The 17,000-nt window shown below is 36.7% G+C and overlaps 1 protein-coding gene across 1 annotated transcript in view; it reads left to right on the forward strand.

The window, feature by feature from the left end:
• The window catches only part of LOC130237449 (mucin-5AC-like), a 13,107-nt gene extending 7,829 nt beyond the window's left edge, over positions 1-5,278 (forward strand). The window contains exons 7-16 of the mRNA XM_056468387.1: positions 351-401; positions 491-541; positions 663-722; positions 857-943; positions 3,128-3,146; positions 3,291-3,342; positions 3,437-3,509; positions 3,748-3,819; positions 4,898-4,944; positions 5,036-5,278. Of these exons, the coding sequence (XP_056324362.1) occupies positions 351-401; positions 491-541; positions 663-722; positions 857-943; positions 3,128-3,146; positions 3,291-3,342; positions 3,437-3,509; positions 3,748-3,819; positions 4,898-4,944; positions 5,036-5,128 (605 nt within the window). The 3' untranslated portion in view covers positions 5,129-5,278. The remainder of the gene's footprint in view (positions 1-350; positions 402-490; positions 542-662; positions 723-856; positions 944-3,127; positions 3,147-3,290; positions 3,343-3,436; positions 3,510-3,747; positions 3,820-4,897; positions 4,945-5,035) is intronic.
• Positions 5,279-17,000: the final 11,722 nt, after the last annotated feature.

The raw sequence follows: 17,000 nt of genomic DNA on the forward strand, positions 1-17,000 counted from the left end.
AAAGACAAAAGGCAAAGTATGGCACAAATTTGTGGCAAGTTACAAAGCAATTTTTTTTGCCAAATATTAAAATGATGTCTGCTCAAAATATTATATTACACTAATATAGTTACTGTTTCACTTAATATGTTCATTTTAAAAATTTCCCCTTAATTTTTGGGTGGGTTGAATCCTCAATGACATAATTATAATGTACAAATTCAGACTTTCAGAATAGCCATGTATTTTTAATACAACATTTTATCTCCAATTTTTTTCTCCAGTGACATTATTTCAGAACAACATAAAGATATATAAGCCTTTCATAAGGTTAATGTCCTTTATAATTACAACATATATTCTTATTGCAGTTTCAACAGAAAATTCCACTCCAAAAGCTTCACAAACAGACACAGAATCATGTGAGTAAAGTTTAGAGTAATAAAATAAAAGTTTTCTTTGATAGCATACGTTGTAATACACACAGCCCATTTCACAATTTACATTACAGCAACATCGGCTGTCATTTCTACAACTTCAATTCCAACGACCGTCAGAGCTGGTAAATAATAATTGTATAATGTCTTATAATAAAAAAATTACATTAACTTTATCAAATACTAAAACATCGCTGTGTATTCCCACCATGCAGAAGTCAAGTGTGTGTTTTATTTCCATTGCAGATGTTTCTAATGTTCAGACTTTCACAGCTCAGAAAGACCAACCCGTATCCAGATATAAAGGTTTTATTCCAAATTATTTTCTCCCTTACCAGACTTAAATCATATACAAACCTTTTTTAAGATAGACTGCTGTATCTAATGCACAAATATTAATCACATTCATGCATTAAAGTGTTGGTTCTGTTTGGTTACAGTTATATGGCTTGTAGTGTTGATTTGTACAGGCGTTGGTGTCATTTTATCTGGATTGCTGGGAATCATCTGTGTGTGCTGGTTTGCAAGTAAGTCACTTTTACAATGGTACTCCATAAATTTAATAGGGATGCATGACATATGAGCTGTCATATTATATTAGTGATTATACAATAAATGATGGACATTAAATTATTTTTAATGTTGTTTTTAACCCTGTAAGTATCAGCTTACAGAAAGAAAGAAGTTCTGTTTGCTTCTGAAAGGTTCCTTTCACATGTTTTCTGCTGGCCATGAGGGTTTAGATTTATGCATTCTGTATAAAGTATTTTGCTATAGAAAAGATGTCAGCACTGTACTTGTTTTCTTAAAGAGCCCATATTATACATGAAATAGGGTCATATTTAGGTTGTAAGGGTCTCCAACAACAGTCTAATATGCATGCAAGGTCATAAAACACTTTGATGGTCTTATAATCTGCATTTATTTTTACCTAATTATCCCAACGACTCCCATATGAATCGTCCAGCGATTCATTTGTTCCCAACCCCCTCCTCAGCGCGAAGCTAATCTGCGCTGATTGGACCGATGACAGCCTGCTGCGATTGGTCGACAGTGACAGGCTTCAGCACGAGACAGAGTGAAATGCCCAGCTGGTAATCAACTATATAAAAGTAGTCACAGTGCATACACGCTTCATAGTGTAAGGCTTTTTTCACACACACACACAACCCTCCTCAGAAGAACTGGGGGAAGCGACGCGAGTCTCTCTCTCTCTCTCTCTCTCTCTCTCTCTCTCTCTCTCTCTCTCTCTCTCTCTCACACACACAACGCTCCTCAGAAGAACTGGGGGAAGCGACGCGAGTCTCTCTCTCTCTCTCTCTCTCTCTCTCTCTCTCACACACACACAACGCTCCTTAGAAAAACTAGGGAAAGCGACGCGAGTCTCTCTCTCTCTCACACACACACACACACAACGCTCCTCAGAAGAACTAGGGAAAGCGACGCGAGTCTCTCTCTCTCTCTCTCTCTCTCTCTCTCTCTCTCACACACACACACAACGCTCCTCAGAAGAACTGGGGGAAGCGACGCGAGTCTCTCTCTCTCTCTCTCTCTCTCTCTCTCTCTCTCTCTCACACACACACAACGCTCCTCAGAAAAACTAGGGAAAGCGACGCGAGTCTCTCTCTCTCTCTCTCACACACACACACACACACAACGCTCCTCAGAAGAACTAGGGAAAGCGACGCGAGTCTCTCTCACACACACACACACACACACACAACGCTCCTCAGAAAAACTAGGGAAAGCGACGCGAGTCTCTCTCTCTCTCTCTCTCTCTCTCTCTCTCTCTCTCTCTCTCTCTCTCTCTCTCTCTCACACACACACACACACAGCTAGCTTACGATCGCCATAGCAACGACAAACGGCAGTGGAACGCGAGCTCACAAAAGCCTTTAACGTTAAATCCGTAAACAAAGCGGCACGCGTCGCGTTTTGAACGTGGCTTACATGTGATAAGAGAATATAAAGAGTAACCGCGTGTACTGTACCAGGTTAACAAGTAACAAAACACAATAAATACATAATTTGCAAGCTAGAGTAAACGAGGCAACAATTTTAATCGCACTTACTTACACTAGTGAATAAACCTCAACCACTGACTCTTCACAGTTTCATCTTTGGGTAGAGACTGTCAATATTATCCATCTGAGCACAGCGTGACTTCATTGGACCGGCGGCGTCTGTGTGTGTGTGTCTAGTGTTTTTTCTGTGTTAGTGGGCGGGGCCGCAGGTTTCAAATCTCCCTGGTTTGCGCGCGTAACTACTGGCGAGGCTTGTGTTTCGTGGCTGCGTCATCGCGAAACACCTAATGACTCGTTATCAAGACGACTCGTTTGAAGCACTATGAGTCGACTCTTTTATAGATGAATCAATAGTTTTAAACACTGTACACTTACAGATTTAAGCCTTAGCTGGATATTTCACTTCACTTAGAGCTGTGGTACACACTACATGGAAGGGCATTTTCAAAAACCCATAATATGGGCTCTTTAAGACTCATTTCAAAATAAAATGAGTCCACTTTTTTCTGCAATCAAGCTTAAAATTGTTTAAATCAAGATTTATATTGATCAGGATGTATAAACAGTTATCGATTATAAGTGTCAGGCAAAATGTCCAAATCTGTGCATCCCTACAATTTTCCAAGTGATTTCAACTAAAAAGTTGGTATCAACGAACAGCTGCATTAACTCTGAACTGTTTTATAGGGAAAAGAAGAAGAAAATGGTGAGGGTTTTTATGTATCCAATACAGTAGTCTGTGAAATGAATTATAGTTTATTTATCTGTGAAAAAGCATGTGTAAATGCTTCCTATTTAGTATACAGTATGCATCCACAAAAAATCAATAAAGATCAATATTTGATTCTAGCAATAACAGGAAATCCACAAACCCAGATGTGTCCAGTCAAGGAATTGGTGTGGTGAGTGACGACATTTACAATCTTATAAATCAATAGACATTATAATAATTTATAATGAAAGTTATGTGACTTTTATATATTCATTGTTATTTAGAGTTGTTCTGGACCACCAGAGTTATATTCTCTAATCACTTCTGCACCAGCCACGTCTCAACCTGTTTTTGAGGGTAAGGAGGAAATGATCACAGATAATTTGATGCTCAGTAACAGACGTGACTTGATATGAACACGCAGAGTTAAAAACGCCTCCACCAGCTTCTCAGAAACCCCTCATTTCCTCTTTTCCATCTTCAACAGATCAGAACTATTATTATTTGAAGCTTTGAGTGCAGACATGTGTTTTGTCCTGCTTTTCTATAGTTTAACAATTATCTAGCTGTTTCATCAAAACTCTTGTGCACCCAGATTTAAGTCAGCACAACACAGACCCTAGAGACACGGTCATGACTTCTGTAAACCCAATGTACCAGTGCTCAGGTGATGAAACCTTTAAATCTCATTTAGTGTGTGTACAGTTAAAGTCAGAATTATTAACCCTCCTGAATTTATAGCCCCCCTGTATACCCCCCCCCCCCCAATTTCTCTTTAACAGAAAGTTAATAGGGTAATTAGTCATTGTATAATGATGGTTTGTTCTGTAAACAATCGGGGGGAAAACACCTAAAAGGGCTAATAATATTGGCCTTAAAATGGTTTTTAAAAAAATGTAAAAACTGCTTTTATTCTAGCCGAAATAAAACAAGTATAAGACTTTCTCCAGAAGAAAAAATAACTACTGTTAATCATCATTTGGAAAATATTTGAAAAAAAAAAAACAATTCTCAGGAGGACTAATAATTTTTACTTCAGCTGTACTTGTTAAACATTGTATTTCGTTGTAAATATTCTAATTCACAACGCCAGTCTAGCCAATTATATTTCAGCATCCCGGGTTGCCTTGATGGAAAGCTGCGTAGCTCATACATTCAGTCAGGATGGCTCTCAAAACATGCGTCAGTGAGTGAAATGCGACCTCCAGGGGACAGGAGTAGACTCCAAAATGAGACGCAGATTCAGAGTTCAAGGTTATTAATTAGCAAATAATATAAACATTACAAGCGTAAACATTAGGTGAGCAGGTTACTTTGTAACCCCATATCCTAACAACATGATATGTGATGAGTTTTGCAGTGGTAAGCAATTTGGCTGTTTTCACCAGACAGAAATTTAAATACAGCCGTTCAGAAGCACAGAATAGTGCGCTTACTGCACTTCAATGAAACGGTAATGTTTATAATCAAATAATACACATTAAACCTCATTAACCTTATTAAATGTACATGCTGAATCACTGATATGTGTTGGCTTACACTAAGTTACAGTTCTAAAGTTTATTTTCGAACAGTTTAAGATCTGAGGCGAAGATCTGCTGCTGCATTCAGTAGTGTGGCAATAAATGTCATGTAAAATGCCATTCAAACTTACATTGTTGTAACCTTTAATGTGAAAAATCTTGCTCATCAAGGGTGAAACATGTTCAATAAAGTGATATTATGAATCATGATTGTGATTTCAGATGTTTCAGTCAATAAAAAACAACGGGGAAATATAGAGCAAAGTGAGGTATGAACACTGTCACGCACTAAAGTCATCCACTGTTAACAGAAAACTAACACACTTATCTTGTGTCTTTCTGTATTTCTTTCTCCTTAAGGATGTTTACCACCTGTACTGCACCATCCCTGAGAAACCAGTGCAGTCCAGCACTGGAGATAAAGAATACAGTTTGATCCAGATGCACCAATGAGCCTCAAAACTTGTTTCATTGTGTACAGATTATCAGCTGTACAGTACATGAGAAAGCTTTACTTACAAACAGATTTTGATTTTGGTTATAATGGTTAACCAGAAAATGGTTTCGTCTGCAGACGATAACCAAAAATAGCTTGTTAGATGTTCCATGAAAGCTGAAATAAAAGATGTCATAATAAATGGAAAATGGTTTTACATATATGTTCATGCTAATTCAGATTCTTATTTTTACATTTCATCTTTATTGTATGTCTCTGAAAGCTTTATGGACCCTTTTCACATTTTCAGGTTTCACAGCAGTGGAAGTCGTCATAGTTGGGTAAACTTATGGTGCAGTGAATGAGAGGGTACAACTGTTAAAGTCACCAGTGATCTAGCTACTGCGGATCGCTGGAGAACTACAACTCCCAGCATGCACCTTGCACACACCGGTTCCTCATTTGCACTGATTACACACACAGCTGGTAATTTACCATGGACTGATATATTGGACTATAAAAACAGCACGCACGCACGCACGCACGCACGCACGCACGCACGCACGCACGCACGCACGCACGCACGCACGCACGCACGCACACTTCAGTGCTGAGTCTTGTTTTACTTGTAGCATTACGAGGTGTTTCTCCTTGCCTTGCCGATTTTGATCTTTTGCTTTGTTTATTGATGTTAGCCATCTGAACTGACCTTTTGAATTATCCCGCATGATACTGCTTGCTCCTGTGTTTGACCAATGCCAGCCTGACCATTCTTTGTTTAGTATAGACGCTGCCATTGGATCCTCACCAATGTAACTTATGTAACAACACATTTTTTTAAATAATCCTTTTATAATCCTCTCCTCAAACAATAAAAGAAATACTTGGTGTTTTCAAGACATTCAGAAAAAGGGAAAAAAATTGTGAGACTGAGAACGGCAGCCAGAAGTGAGAACAACGTGAAATTTACTGTCCTGCCCATAAACACTGCATTTCAAATGCCTTGCACAAGCGGCAATTTGTTTTTTTGTAATTTGATGCAGATCATTTAATATATACATAATTACATATAAAATGTTCATATATTTTTAAAAAAATCAGACCACTAAAACATTCATTTTCCTGTACTTAAAAGTGAGCAGACTGGGTGCACATGCAAGCTGAGACTGCATGCATGCCTGCTCCTAACCCCGCTCCTCACAGTGGGGTAGATCCGTTGAGTACATGTCTGTAACCAGGTACTTTTGGAGGGAGCAGTGAGTTTGTGGGTGCAGTTCACTTTAAGACCACCGGTGTCACCAATGACAAGGGTTTAATTATACAAGACTCTTTATAATGATCAGTGATAGATGTAATTACTTACTTTCACTCACTCACTCACTCACTCACTCACTCACTCACTCACTCACTCACTCACTCACTCACACACTATCCTTTGGCTTAGTCCCTGATTTATCTGGGGATTTATCTTACAACCCCAACTCAGCACTGGGAAACACCCATAAACTCTCTCGCTGAAACATACACTCATACACTACAAGCAACTTAGATTATTCAATTCACCTATAGTGCATGTCTTTGGACTGTGGGAGAAACCGGAGCACCCAGAAAAGCCTGCGCCAACAAAAATGCCAACTGGACCAGCCTGGACTCAAACCAGTGACCTTCTTGCTGTGAGGTCATTCCAGTCCTATTTTATACACAATCTTATGTTGGTTTGTATCAATTCTGCGTAATGCAAATCTACATTATACCTTCATTGGCTGCCCACAATCAACGTCTGCTTTGCCCTACAAACACTAGTTGTACCTGAAACCTGGCAAAGTTTGGTTTGTATTATTAACATGTCAAGAAGACATGAATGAGTGCTTAAATTAAACCTCCTCTCTATTATATATTACATTTCAGATGGAAATATGCCATGATACTGAAGTAAAGTATATAGGAACTTATGCTTAATGTGTACTAGTGTCCAAAATAGCCTGATTGGGGCACTTTGAAGACATTTTGGATAATGGTTAAGTTTCAGTTTTAACAGTAACCTCCTAACACAGGAATAGACTATTTTCTATTTTTGGGATAAATCCGATATGAATCAGAGGCTTAAAAATATTACAATTAATCTTCAGAATTATTAGTTTTACACCATTTACAGAAAATGTAAAAAGATGCATTTTAGCTGACAATTGTTATAAAGGAGTTAATAAAATTAATATAACTAGTGCCCTGCCCTACTTGTTTAGTTGTATAATACTAGATTGTTTTATTTTCTCTGTCAAACAACTGACCATTTAATGAGGAACCGTGTCCGCTTGACTTTGATGTTTCTTTTCTTATAGTCTAGTCTGGCTCAATATAAATCTATTTATTATGTAACTTTTATTAAGCCACCTACAGATCCCAGATCTGCTCTACATTAAAATAAAGGTCTGCATGTGGCCTCATGACGCATGTCCATCATCATACACTGAGTGCACAAAGCATTAAATTAAGTGCTACTTCCTAATTTACCCATCAGCCCAGTTTCACACTCGCTGCAATGGAGATGTTCATCGTTATCATTTTTACGCTCCTCATAGAGGTTCAGTCTTACAGTAAGTGATCTATGTTTGTTATTCAATAAGGTATGTCTACATTTGTAGTGAAGAAAGTCTGATTGTCTTTAATATTCTGTGTGATCGGTACTGTAAAAGTTTACACATTAAAGCTGATCACATTAATTAATTAACCCAACTTTTGGTGAGTAAAGATAATACAAGTTTAAATGTTAAACCCAAACACAAGCAGTAATTTGAAAATGATGTGGTCAGTCAGTGAGGAGAGATTGGGATATTGATCTGTTTTGTATTGTTCCAGATGCTCTTACTGTTCGTGTTTCTCCAGACGTCATTAGTAAGATCAGCTCAGTGAAGATCAGCTGTGAGACGCCAGCAGATGTTTCAGTGAATCAGTGTTATTTCACAATAAACAGAGAAGAGAAGAATAGAAAAGCCAAAAAGTTATGTGAGCTGGAGTTCTCTGGTGCTGCATTGCTCATCTGGGCAGGTGGAAAATCACCTCAATCAGTCGACATTACCTGTCACTACACAACAAATGAGAGAGGGTATATTAAACCATCATCTCTTTCTCCTGCTGCCACAGTGACTGTTCTAGGTGAGACATTTCACTGCTGTTCTTGTGTTTGAGATGCTTTTTGATTATTAACTTGTTTATTTTATTTTAAACAGACACACTTCAGAAACCCTTCATCAGTGTTAGTGGAGATGATTATCTGCCCAAAATATCATGTAAAATACCACTATCAGTCAGAGCTGAATTCATCTGTAGTTTCTACACTGAAGATGGAGCTTGTCTGTACAGAAGTCTCTCTCAGAGGAGTCAGAATAGAGACAAATATCTTTGTATGTTTTATCCAAACTATGATAAACTCTTTACACAGTCGGTGAACAGCAGACAGATAAGCTGTGATTATACACCAGTCAACATGACTGACTTCACATCACCACGGAGCGACACAGTCACCATCAGAGGTGAGAATGTTTTTGTTTAGACATATGTATGATCACCTTTAAAGATTAGACCCCTACAACAAACAAACGGTAACAGTAATATATTATTATTAATAGTGTTATTGCAGTAAATTTTTTTATTGCAATACAATTTTATTTTGATATAAAACAAACATTAAGCACTCAATTATTTATAGAACAATTCAATTCAATTCAATTCACCTTTATTTGTATAGCGCTTATACAATGTAGATTGTGTCAAAGCAGCTTCACATAAAAGGTCACAGTAAATAGGAACAGTGTAGTTCAGTTTGTAGTGCTTAAGTTCAGTTCAGTTGAGCTCAGTTCAGTGTGGTTTAATAATCACTACTGAGAGTCCAAATACTGAAGAGCAAATCCAACGATGCGCAGCTCTACACCAATTACAAATTACAAATACAACACTATTATTTTATGCTAACAATCTGGCAGGGGTGCAATTTTTTTACGGAACAGGAACAACGCCCAAATTAATATGCGCTGTCTGCTTTTAGAATTAAGTGCATGTGTAAATAAAGAGTAAAGAGTCACAGTTTCAGTTTGTTCTAGAACTGGCAATGTGCTAATACCTACTAACATATTTTTACCTTGCACATTTTTTACATTGTTCCTGCATGCACTGTTGCACACTATACCAGTCAGTGTATTTAAACATATAAAGCTGTAAAAGACCGATTTAGCAAGTGAATGAACAGTTTCAATTTTGTCTTTTGAGAGTACAGGCCATTTCTGTGGCTGCTAGTTTGCTGTAATTTCATCAAGTACCGTGAACAGCAAAAGACTGATTATATGGTCAAGAAACACCAACCTTATTTCACCAAGCAGGACATGTTCATGGATTAACGTCTGTGTGGATCCTGGAACAACATTCCAATCAGCCAATCAGAATTAAGGGATACGTTAACCGTTTATGTCAAGTTTAGGCTTACGGTTCGGTTTATGCACTTCTACAAGATTATTATCTAACTATTATCCCCTTTGAATTTGGGAATAGTTTACAGTCATAGTTGGGTTTAGGGGTCGGGATTACATTTTATATCAAAGATGTTCCAGGATCGCATCATACTTGGTAAAATCATGACATGCGGTCAAGTAAAGCACACATGGCAGCAGATATCAACATTCAGTTCTCAAGTCTGTGCAAACACATATGGCTGCTGCTGAAGTCTGTGACTCAATAGGATGAGCTATAATGACGGTGCTGTATGGTTTAGGATTAATTAATAATTAAATATTAATTTTTGATCAGTAAGTCATGACAACATATTTTTATGTTAATCATGACTTTAATTTAATAATGTTTCAACTTGATGTTAATTTATCTAATCAGTGTTAGGTTAATTTGGTTTAACATAAAAGAAACTGATACAGTACACACTAAAAAAATAAAAAGACTATTCCAAATGTGGGTAACTTATGGACAAAAAGATCCACTGGGTTACATTTTTTTAAATTAAATTTACAGCTCAACTTTCACTCAGGTGGTTTTTGAGCATAGAAGTTGATTTGGTAAGACGTTGACAAACTCTAGGTACACATTATTATTTTATTTGCTTCATCAGCTCTTCCTTAGGCCAGACTGTCAGCGTCTGCTTCAGTTCTTCAGGAAACAGTTGAGCTGAGCTGTGAGAATACTGAAGATCTGGAGATGGAGATGTGTGTTTTCAACATTAATGGAAGTAAAAGTTACTCAAAAACAAGCTTCTCATGTCAGCTCTCACTCACTGCATCTCAGATCAGTGTTTGGTCAGAAGATCAGAGCTCATCAGTGAACATAACCTGCTTCTACACTGTGATGAAGAAAGGAGTACAAAAACCATCTCCTCATTCTGATCCAGTGACCGTTACAATCCCGTGTAGGTATTAAAATACCATCAACAAGCAAACGTTAAAGTGTAAAAAACTGTTTTAAATGACTTCTAATAATAGCGATAATTGTCTCAGCAGCTTTAACCCCAACCACCACTGCAGATACAACTACAACAGCCATAAAAACATGTGAGTGACTGAGACTTTATTATTTACTTTTTATTTTATTAGACTTAGATTTTAGATTAGATTAGATTCAACTTTATTGTCATTACACATGTACAAGTACAAGGCAACGAAATGCAGTTTAGGTCTAACCAGCAGTGCAATAGCAGCAAGTGCAGGATACAGGTATAAGTTATAAAGTGCAGTTATAGAAAAACTATGGTGATATTTACAGATGGATGTACTATCAACATTATATACAGGTTGTATTAGCTATGAACAGATTTACAATAAATGAATATATGTACAGGATACTATTAATAGCAGAAGTGTGCAGATAGATAAACATAATTACAAATGTCCATGTGCAGTGGGTATGTCGAGTTCAATTAAATGAATCAGTGCAATGAATATGTGCAAACTTTAAATGTGCAAATGTTAAATAGTGCAGTGATTGTGAGGAGTATAAGTTAGAGGAGTGTGGGGGGTGTATTTGGGGGGGGCAAAAGAGTCAGTGAGGGGCAGAGTTCAAAAGGAAGACAGCTCTGGGGAAAAAGCTGTTCCTCAGTCTGCTGGTTTTTGTCCGGGGGAGCCTGAAGCGCCTGCCGGAAGGCAGGAGAGAAAACAGTCTGTGAGCAGGGTGAGAGGTGTCCTTAAGAATACTGCGTGCTCGGCCCAGACAGTGTTTCTTCTGGATGTCCTCTATGGCTGGCAGTGTAGTCCCTGTGATGCTTTGGGCAGTTTTCACCACCCGCTGCAGTGCCTTACGCTCAGCAACAGAGCAGCTTCCATACCAGACTGTGACGCAGTTGGTCAGGATGCTTTCTATTGTGCAGCGGACTTCCATTCACAGACAGATTCAGTGATTCAAACATTTTCATCACTCTTGCCTTAATGATATGAATATGTGCCCAGGCCTTCATTTTTTTAGAACTGAGAAATATGTGCTCGCAGGTCAAACAAATAAAAAAAATCTAAATATCAGCTATGAGTAGTACTTGTACACCCACTCCGAGCTATTTCTGCATGGAAGGCGGGCATTCTTACCATAGTCATGTGAGTTTAACACTGCATGTTTTACTTATTATGTTTGTTTTTTATTCTTTTCTCTCTTTTTTTTGCATGGGGTTGAAGCCTCAATGGCAAAATTATGTTGGACAAGTTCAGACTTTCAGAGATGCCATACGAAATTGTATTTTAATAAAATATACAACATTTCATTTCTCCATTTTCCCATTACATTTCAATGTTTATTTTAGAACAGCATAAACAAAGTCTTTCTTAAGGTTAATGTCCTTTATAATTCCAACAAATGATGTTCTTATTGCAGAAGTCAAGTGTGTGTTTTATTTCCACTGTAGCTGTTTCTAGTGTTCAGACATTCACAGCTCATAAAGACCAACCCATATCCAGATATAACGGTTTTAATACAAATAATTTTCTCACTTATCTGAAATTATTTGATGACTTCTTTCTATGTACAAGAGAAATGTGAAGCAAATCTACATACACATACATTTTATAAGGTCTAACATAGTAAACATCATAAAACAAATACATGCATTAAAGAGTTGGTTCTGTTTGGTTACAGTTACATGGCTAAGAATGCTGGTTTGTACAGGCGTTGGTGTCATTTTATCTGGATTTGTGGGAATCATCTGTGTGTGCTGGTTTGCAGGTAAGTCGTGTTTACAATGGTACTTCATAAATTTGTTAGGGATGCATGACATATGAGCTGTCATATTATATTAGTGATTATACAATAAATGATGAACAATAAATGATTATTCCTGCTAGTGGTTTACTTCACATGTTTGCTGCTGGCCATGAGGGTTTAGGTTCCTGCATTCTGCCTACTGTAACATGTTGGCAAATTGTAAATGATTTTGTGAAAAGAAAGATCAAGATGCTTCCTTGTAGTTTCCTTGCTTTCCGCATATATGCTTTCAAAATAAAATGAGTTCTCCACTTTTATCTGCAATGAAGCTTTTTTAAAATCAAGATGTATATTGATCTGAATGTATAGAGTTATCAATAAGTATCAGACAAAATTTATCCCTACAATTTTTCAAGTGAATTCAACTAAAAACTTGGCATCAATAAACAGCTGCATTAACTCTGAACTGTTTTATAGGAATAAGAAGAAGAAAATGGTAAGTTTTTTTCATGCAGCCAATACAGTAGTCTGTAAAATGAATTATAGTTTATTTATCTGTGAAAAAGGATGTGTAAATGCTTCCTATTTTGGTATACAGTATGCATCCACAAAAAATCAATAAAGATCAATATTTGATTCTAGCAATAACATGAAATCCACAAAACCAGATGTGTCCAGTGAAGCAATTGGTATGGTGAGTGTCCATGCATTTACAATCTTATAAAACAATAAACATTATAATAATGCACAATAAAATTGATGTTACTTTTACATATTCATTGTTATTTAGAGTTATTCTGAAGCACCAGAGAAATATTATGTGATCACTTCTGAATCGGCCACATCTGAACCTGAATTTGAGGGTAAGAAAAATGATCCATCTCAGGAAATGATCACAGATAATTTAATGCTCAGCATCAGACATAACCTAAAACGAACATGCAGAGTTAAAAACTCCTCCACCAGCTTCTCAGAAACTGCCCTCATTTCCGCTTTCAAGTGTTCAGCAGATCAGAACTATTAATATGTGGAGTTTCGGTGCAGACATGTCAGTTTTGTCCTGCTTTTCTATTGTTTAACAATCATCATCATGCTGTTTTATCAAAACTCTTGTGCTCTCAGATTCACCTCAGCACAACACATACCCTACAGACACAGTCATGATGAACCCAATGTACCAGTCTTCAGGTGATGAAACCTTTAAATCTCATTCAGTTCATATACTGTACAGTTGAAGTCAGAATTATTAGCCCTCCTGAATTATTAGCCCCCTGTGTATTTTCCCCCCAATTTCTGTTTTATGGAAAGAAGATTTTTTCCCAACACATTTCTAAACATAATAGTTTTAATAACTCATTTCTGATAACTGATTTATTTTATCTTTGCCATGATAACAATACATCATATTTTACTGGATATTTTTCAACTAGTATTCAGCTTAAAGTGACAATTAAAGGCTTAACTAGGGTATTTAGGCAAGTTAAGGTAAATAGGCAAGTCATTGTATGAAGATGGTTTAGATGGTTTGTTCTGTAGACAATCAAAGATTGCTAATAATATGGACTATTGCTAATAACTGCAATGGTTTTTAAAATATATATTTATTTAAATTTATTCTTGCCGAAATAAAACAAGAAGGAAATATTTGGAAAGAAAAAAAAAGAGCTAATCATTTTGACTTCAGCTGTACTTATTAAACATTGTAATTCATATGAAAACACACTGTGGTTTCACAACTTAAAATTTCCTCAATAGTGCAATATCAGTATTTTACACACACATACTGAATAAGTGTTAATGACTTGATTTGGCCAATCACAGTCAGCTAATATGGAGGAAGTGGGAGAAACACTATATCATCATATCACACAACTCTGAGAAGAGATGATTCTGCTGTGCAAAGTGTCAAATATTAAAACCCATCAAAGCTTAAAGGTGCTGTGTGTAAGGTTTTGACTCTTCTAAAGCATAAAAATACCATAAAAATGTTTGCAGATATTTAAGAAACATGCCAAGTGAACATACTCATTTACAGTATCTGAAAAACAATGCTGAAGTCAGATATTCTGCTTTGAAAATGTGCATTATATTCCAGAACATCTGTCCCAACCAATGTCACTTTAGCCAATTACATTTCAGCATTCCGGGTTGCCTTTGGAAAACTGCGTATTTCATTCAACCAGTCAGAAAGGCTCTCAAAGCATGTGTCTGTGACTACAATGTGACCTCCGGTGGACAGTAGCAGACTCCACATCAGAGTTCCACATCAGGTGGTTATTAATTAACAAATATTCTAAATATTACTAATGTAAACATTAGGTCAGCAGGTTACCTTGTAACCCCGTGTCCTAACAACACGCAACCTTTTGAGATTTGCAGTGTTTAGCAATTTGGCTTTTTGCACCAGACGAAACATGACAAAAATTTAAATACAGCCATTCAGAGGCACAGAATAGTGCACTTACTGCACTCCAAAAAATAGTATATTTATAATCTAATTAATACACATTAAACCTCATTAACGTTACATGCTGAAATGTACATGCTGAATCACTGATATAACCAGGAATGCAATACCTAGTTCAACCACTGGGTGTCAAACTAACACACTGCACCTTTAATGTAAAAAATCTTGTTCATCAAGGGCAAAACATGTTTATTAAAGAGATATTATGCTTCTGCACTGCATTTCAGATGTTTCAGTCAATAAAAAACAACAGGGAAATACCAAGGACAGTGAGGTATGAACACTGTCACGCACTAAATAGTCATCTGCTAACAGAAAACTAACACACTTATCTTGTGTCTTTTCTGTATTTCTTTCTCCTTAAGGATTTTTACCACCTGTACTGCACAATTTCTGAGTAACCAGTTCAGTCCAGCACTGGAGATCAAGAATACAGTTTGAACCAGATTAGGAATGCACAATATTTTGGCGGCCATATCGTTATCAGCCGATAAATGCTATTTTTAATGCCATCATTATCGTTCCGATGTCAAAATTAGGCCGATATCTTTAAGCTGATAAATTACGTAATTGTACAGAACTGCCTGCCTCGCGCATACATGGGTGGAACTTGTTCAGACTTGTCCAGTGCACTATAACGGAGCTTACCTCACATTGTTTATTCCTTCAAAGTCCGTCCTTTCTTCATGTGGTATTGCTGTGTGTTAATAACTCCGTAAGTAACCATATTCTTTATCATTGTAGATATGTTTGATTGAGTGTCGCTGTGTATTTTGCTTTAAATCGTTGCGATATAACAGCGAAGCAGATGTGCTAAACAACTCGTTGGGTTGTTTGTAATCTAACATGATTATTTGTTATTGTCAACGCATTGCTTGCCGTGTGTTGTTGAAGTACTGTAAGATTATATTGACCGCAAGAACGAAATAGAAGAGTTGTCTGGTTAACAAGCAGCACCTACAACGCCAAATGGGATGAATCTATGCCGCGTTTTTTAAAGTAAATCATAATGTCTGTATTTAGCTTTTTGCTTGTATGGTACCTCTCAAAACACCTTTTCGGAAATTACATATTTGTTCATTTGTCATTGCTGTAGCACGTTTTATTTTATATTTTTAACATTTGAGCAAGATAAGCTGTGATTATACACCAGTCAACATGACTGACTTCACATCACCACGGAGCGACACAGTCACCATCAGAGGTGAGGACATTTTTGTTTAAACATACTGTAAGATCATCTTTAAAGATTAGAGACACCTGTATAATTCTGTAGCCTGTGTGACTTACTGTACACCAGTATTTTAGAATATAACGGCAAGTGGCTAATTAATAAATAAAAAATTAACTAATGAACTAATAAGAAAATGAATGAGAAAAGTTGTTTCTTATACATCCATTAGAATTCTTGATGCCTGCTGTTTATAAAGACCCGTTCAGTTGGCTTTATACAACACTGAAAGCACAAACTTGAACACAGGAAAGAGTTGAAAATGGTTGGTCATTATTTATAGAACACATTTAGGATGTTTCAACATGGGTTAGTATTTTAATATGAAGCCAAAAATAACAGTGATGCTGATTCCAGTTGAGAGATGCTGTCAGACACTTCATCAGGACACATCATTCTGTAAAGAGCTTCTAGAGATTTGCTCTTCATATGTAATCTTTTATGACAAAGAATTTTCTGGCTACTTCATCACACTGCCTACCCTTGTTTTCTTGTAAATCAGAACTCACTTCTTATGGAGTATACTACTGTAAACCTGACTTACTTGCAAACCAGCACACACCTGTACAGATGATTCCCAGCAATCCAGTTAAAATGACACTAACGTCAGTACAAACCAGCACTATCAGCAGTGTTAGTTTGTACTGGCGTTGGTGTAATTTTAACTGGATTGCTGGGAATCATCTGTATGTGCTGGTTTGTAAGTAAGTCAGGTTTACAGAGGTATACTCCATAAATTTATTATGGATACATGACATATGAGCTGTCATATTATATTAGTGATTATACAATAAATGATGGACATTAAATGATTATTTTAATGCTGTTATAAACCCTGTTATAAATGTTATAAATTATCAGCCTAATGTAAAGAAATTTTTTTATTATGAATTATCTGATAATGGTTCACTTCACATGTTTTCTGCTGGCTAAATGAGGGTTTAGATTTGAGCATAACGTGACATGTTGCAGTTTCGTTTTTGCTAGAGGAAAAAGAAGATGTCAGCAGTGT

The sequence above is a fragment of the Danio aesculapii genome, chromosome 11 (assembly GCF_903798145.1).
Source record: "Danio aesculapii chromosome 11, fDanAes4.1, whole genome shotgun sequence".
Lineage (NCBI taxonomy): Eukaryota > Metazoa > Chordata > Actinopteri > Cypriniformes > Danionidae > Danio > Danio aesculapii.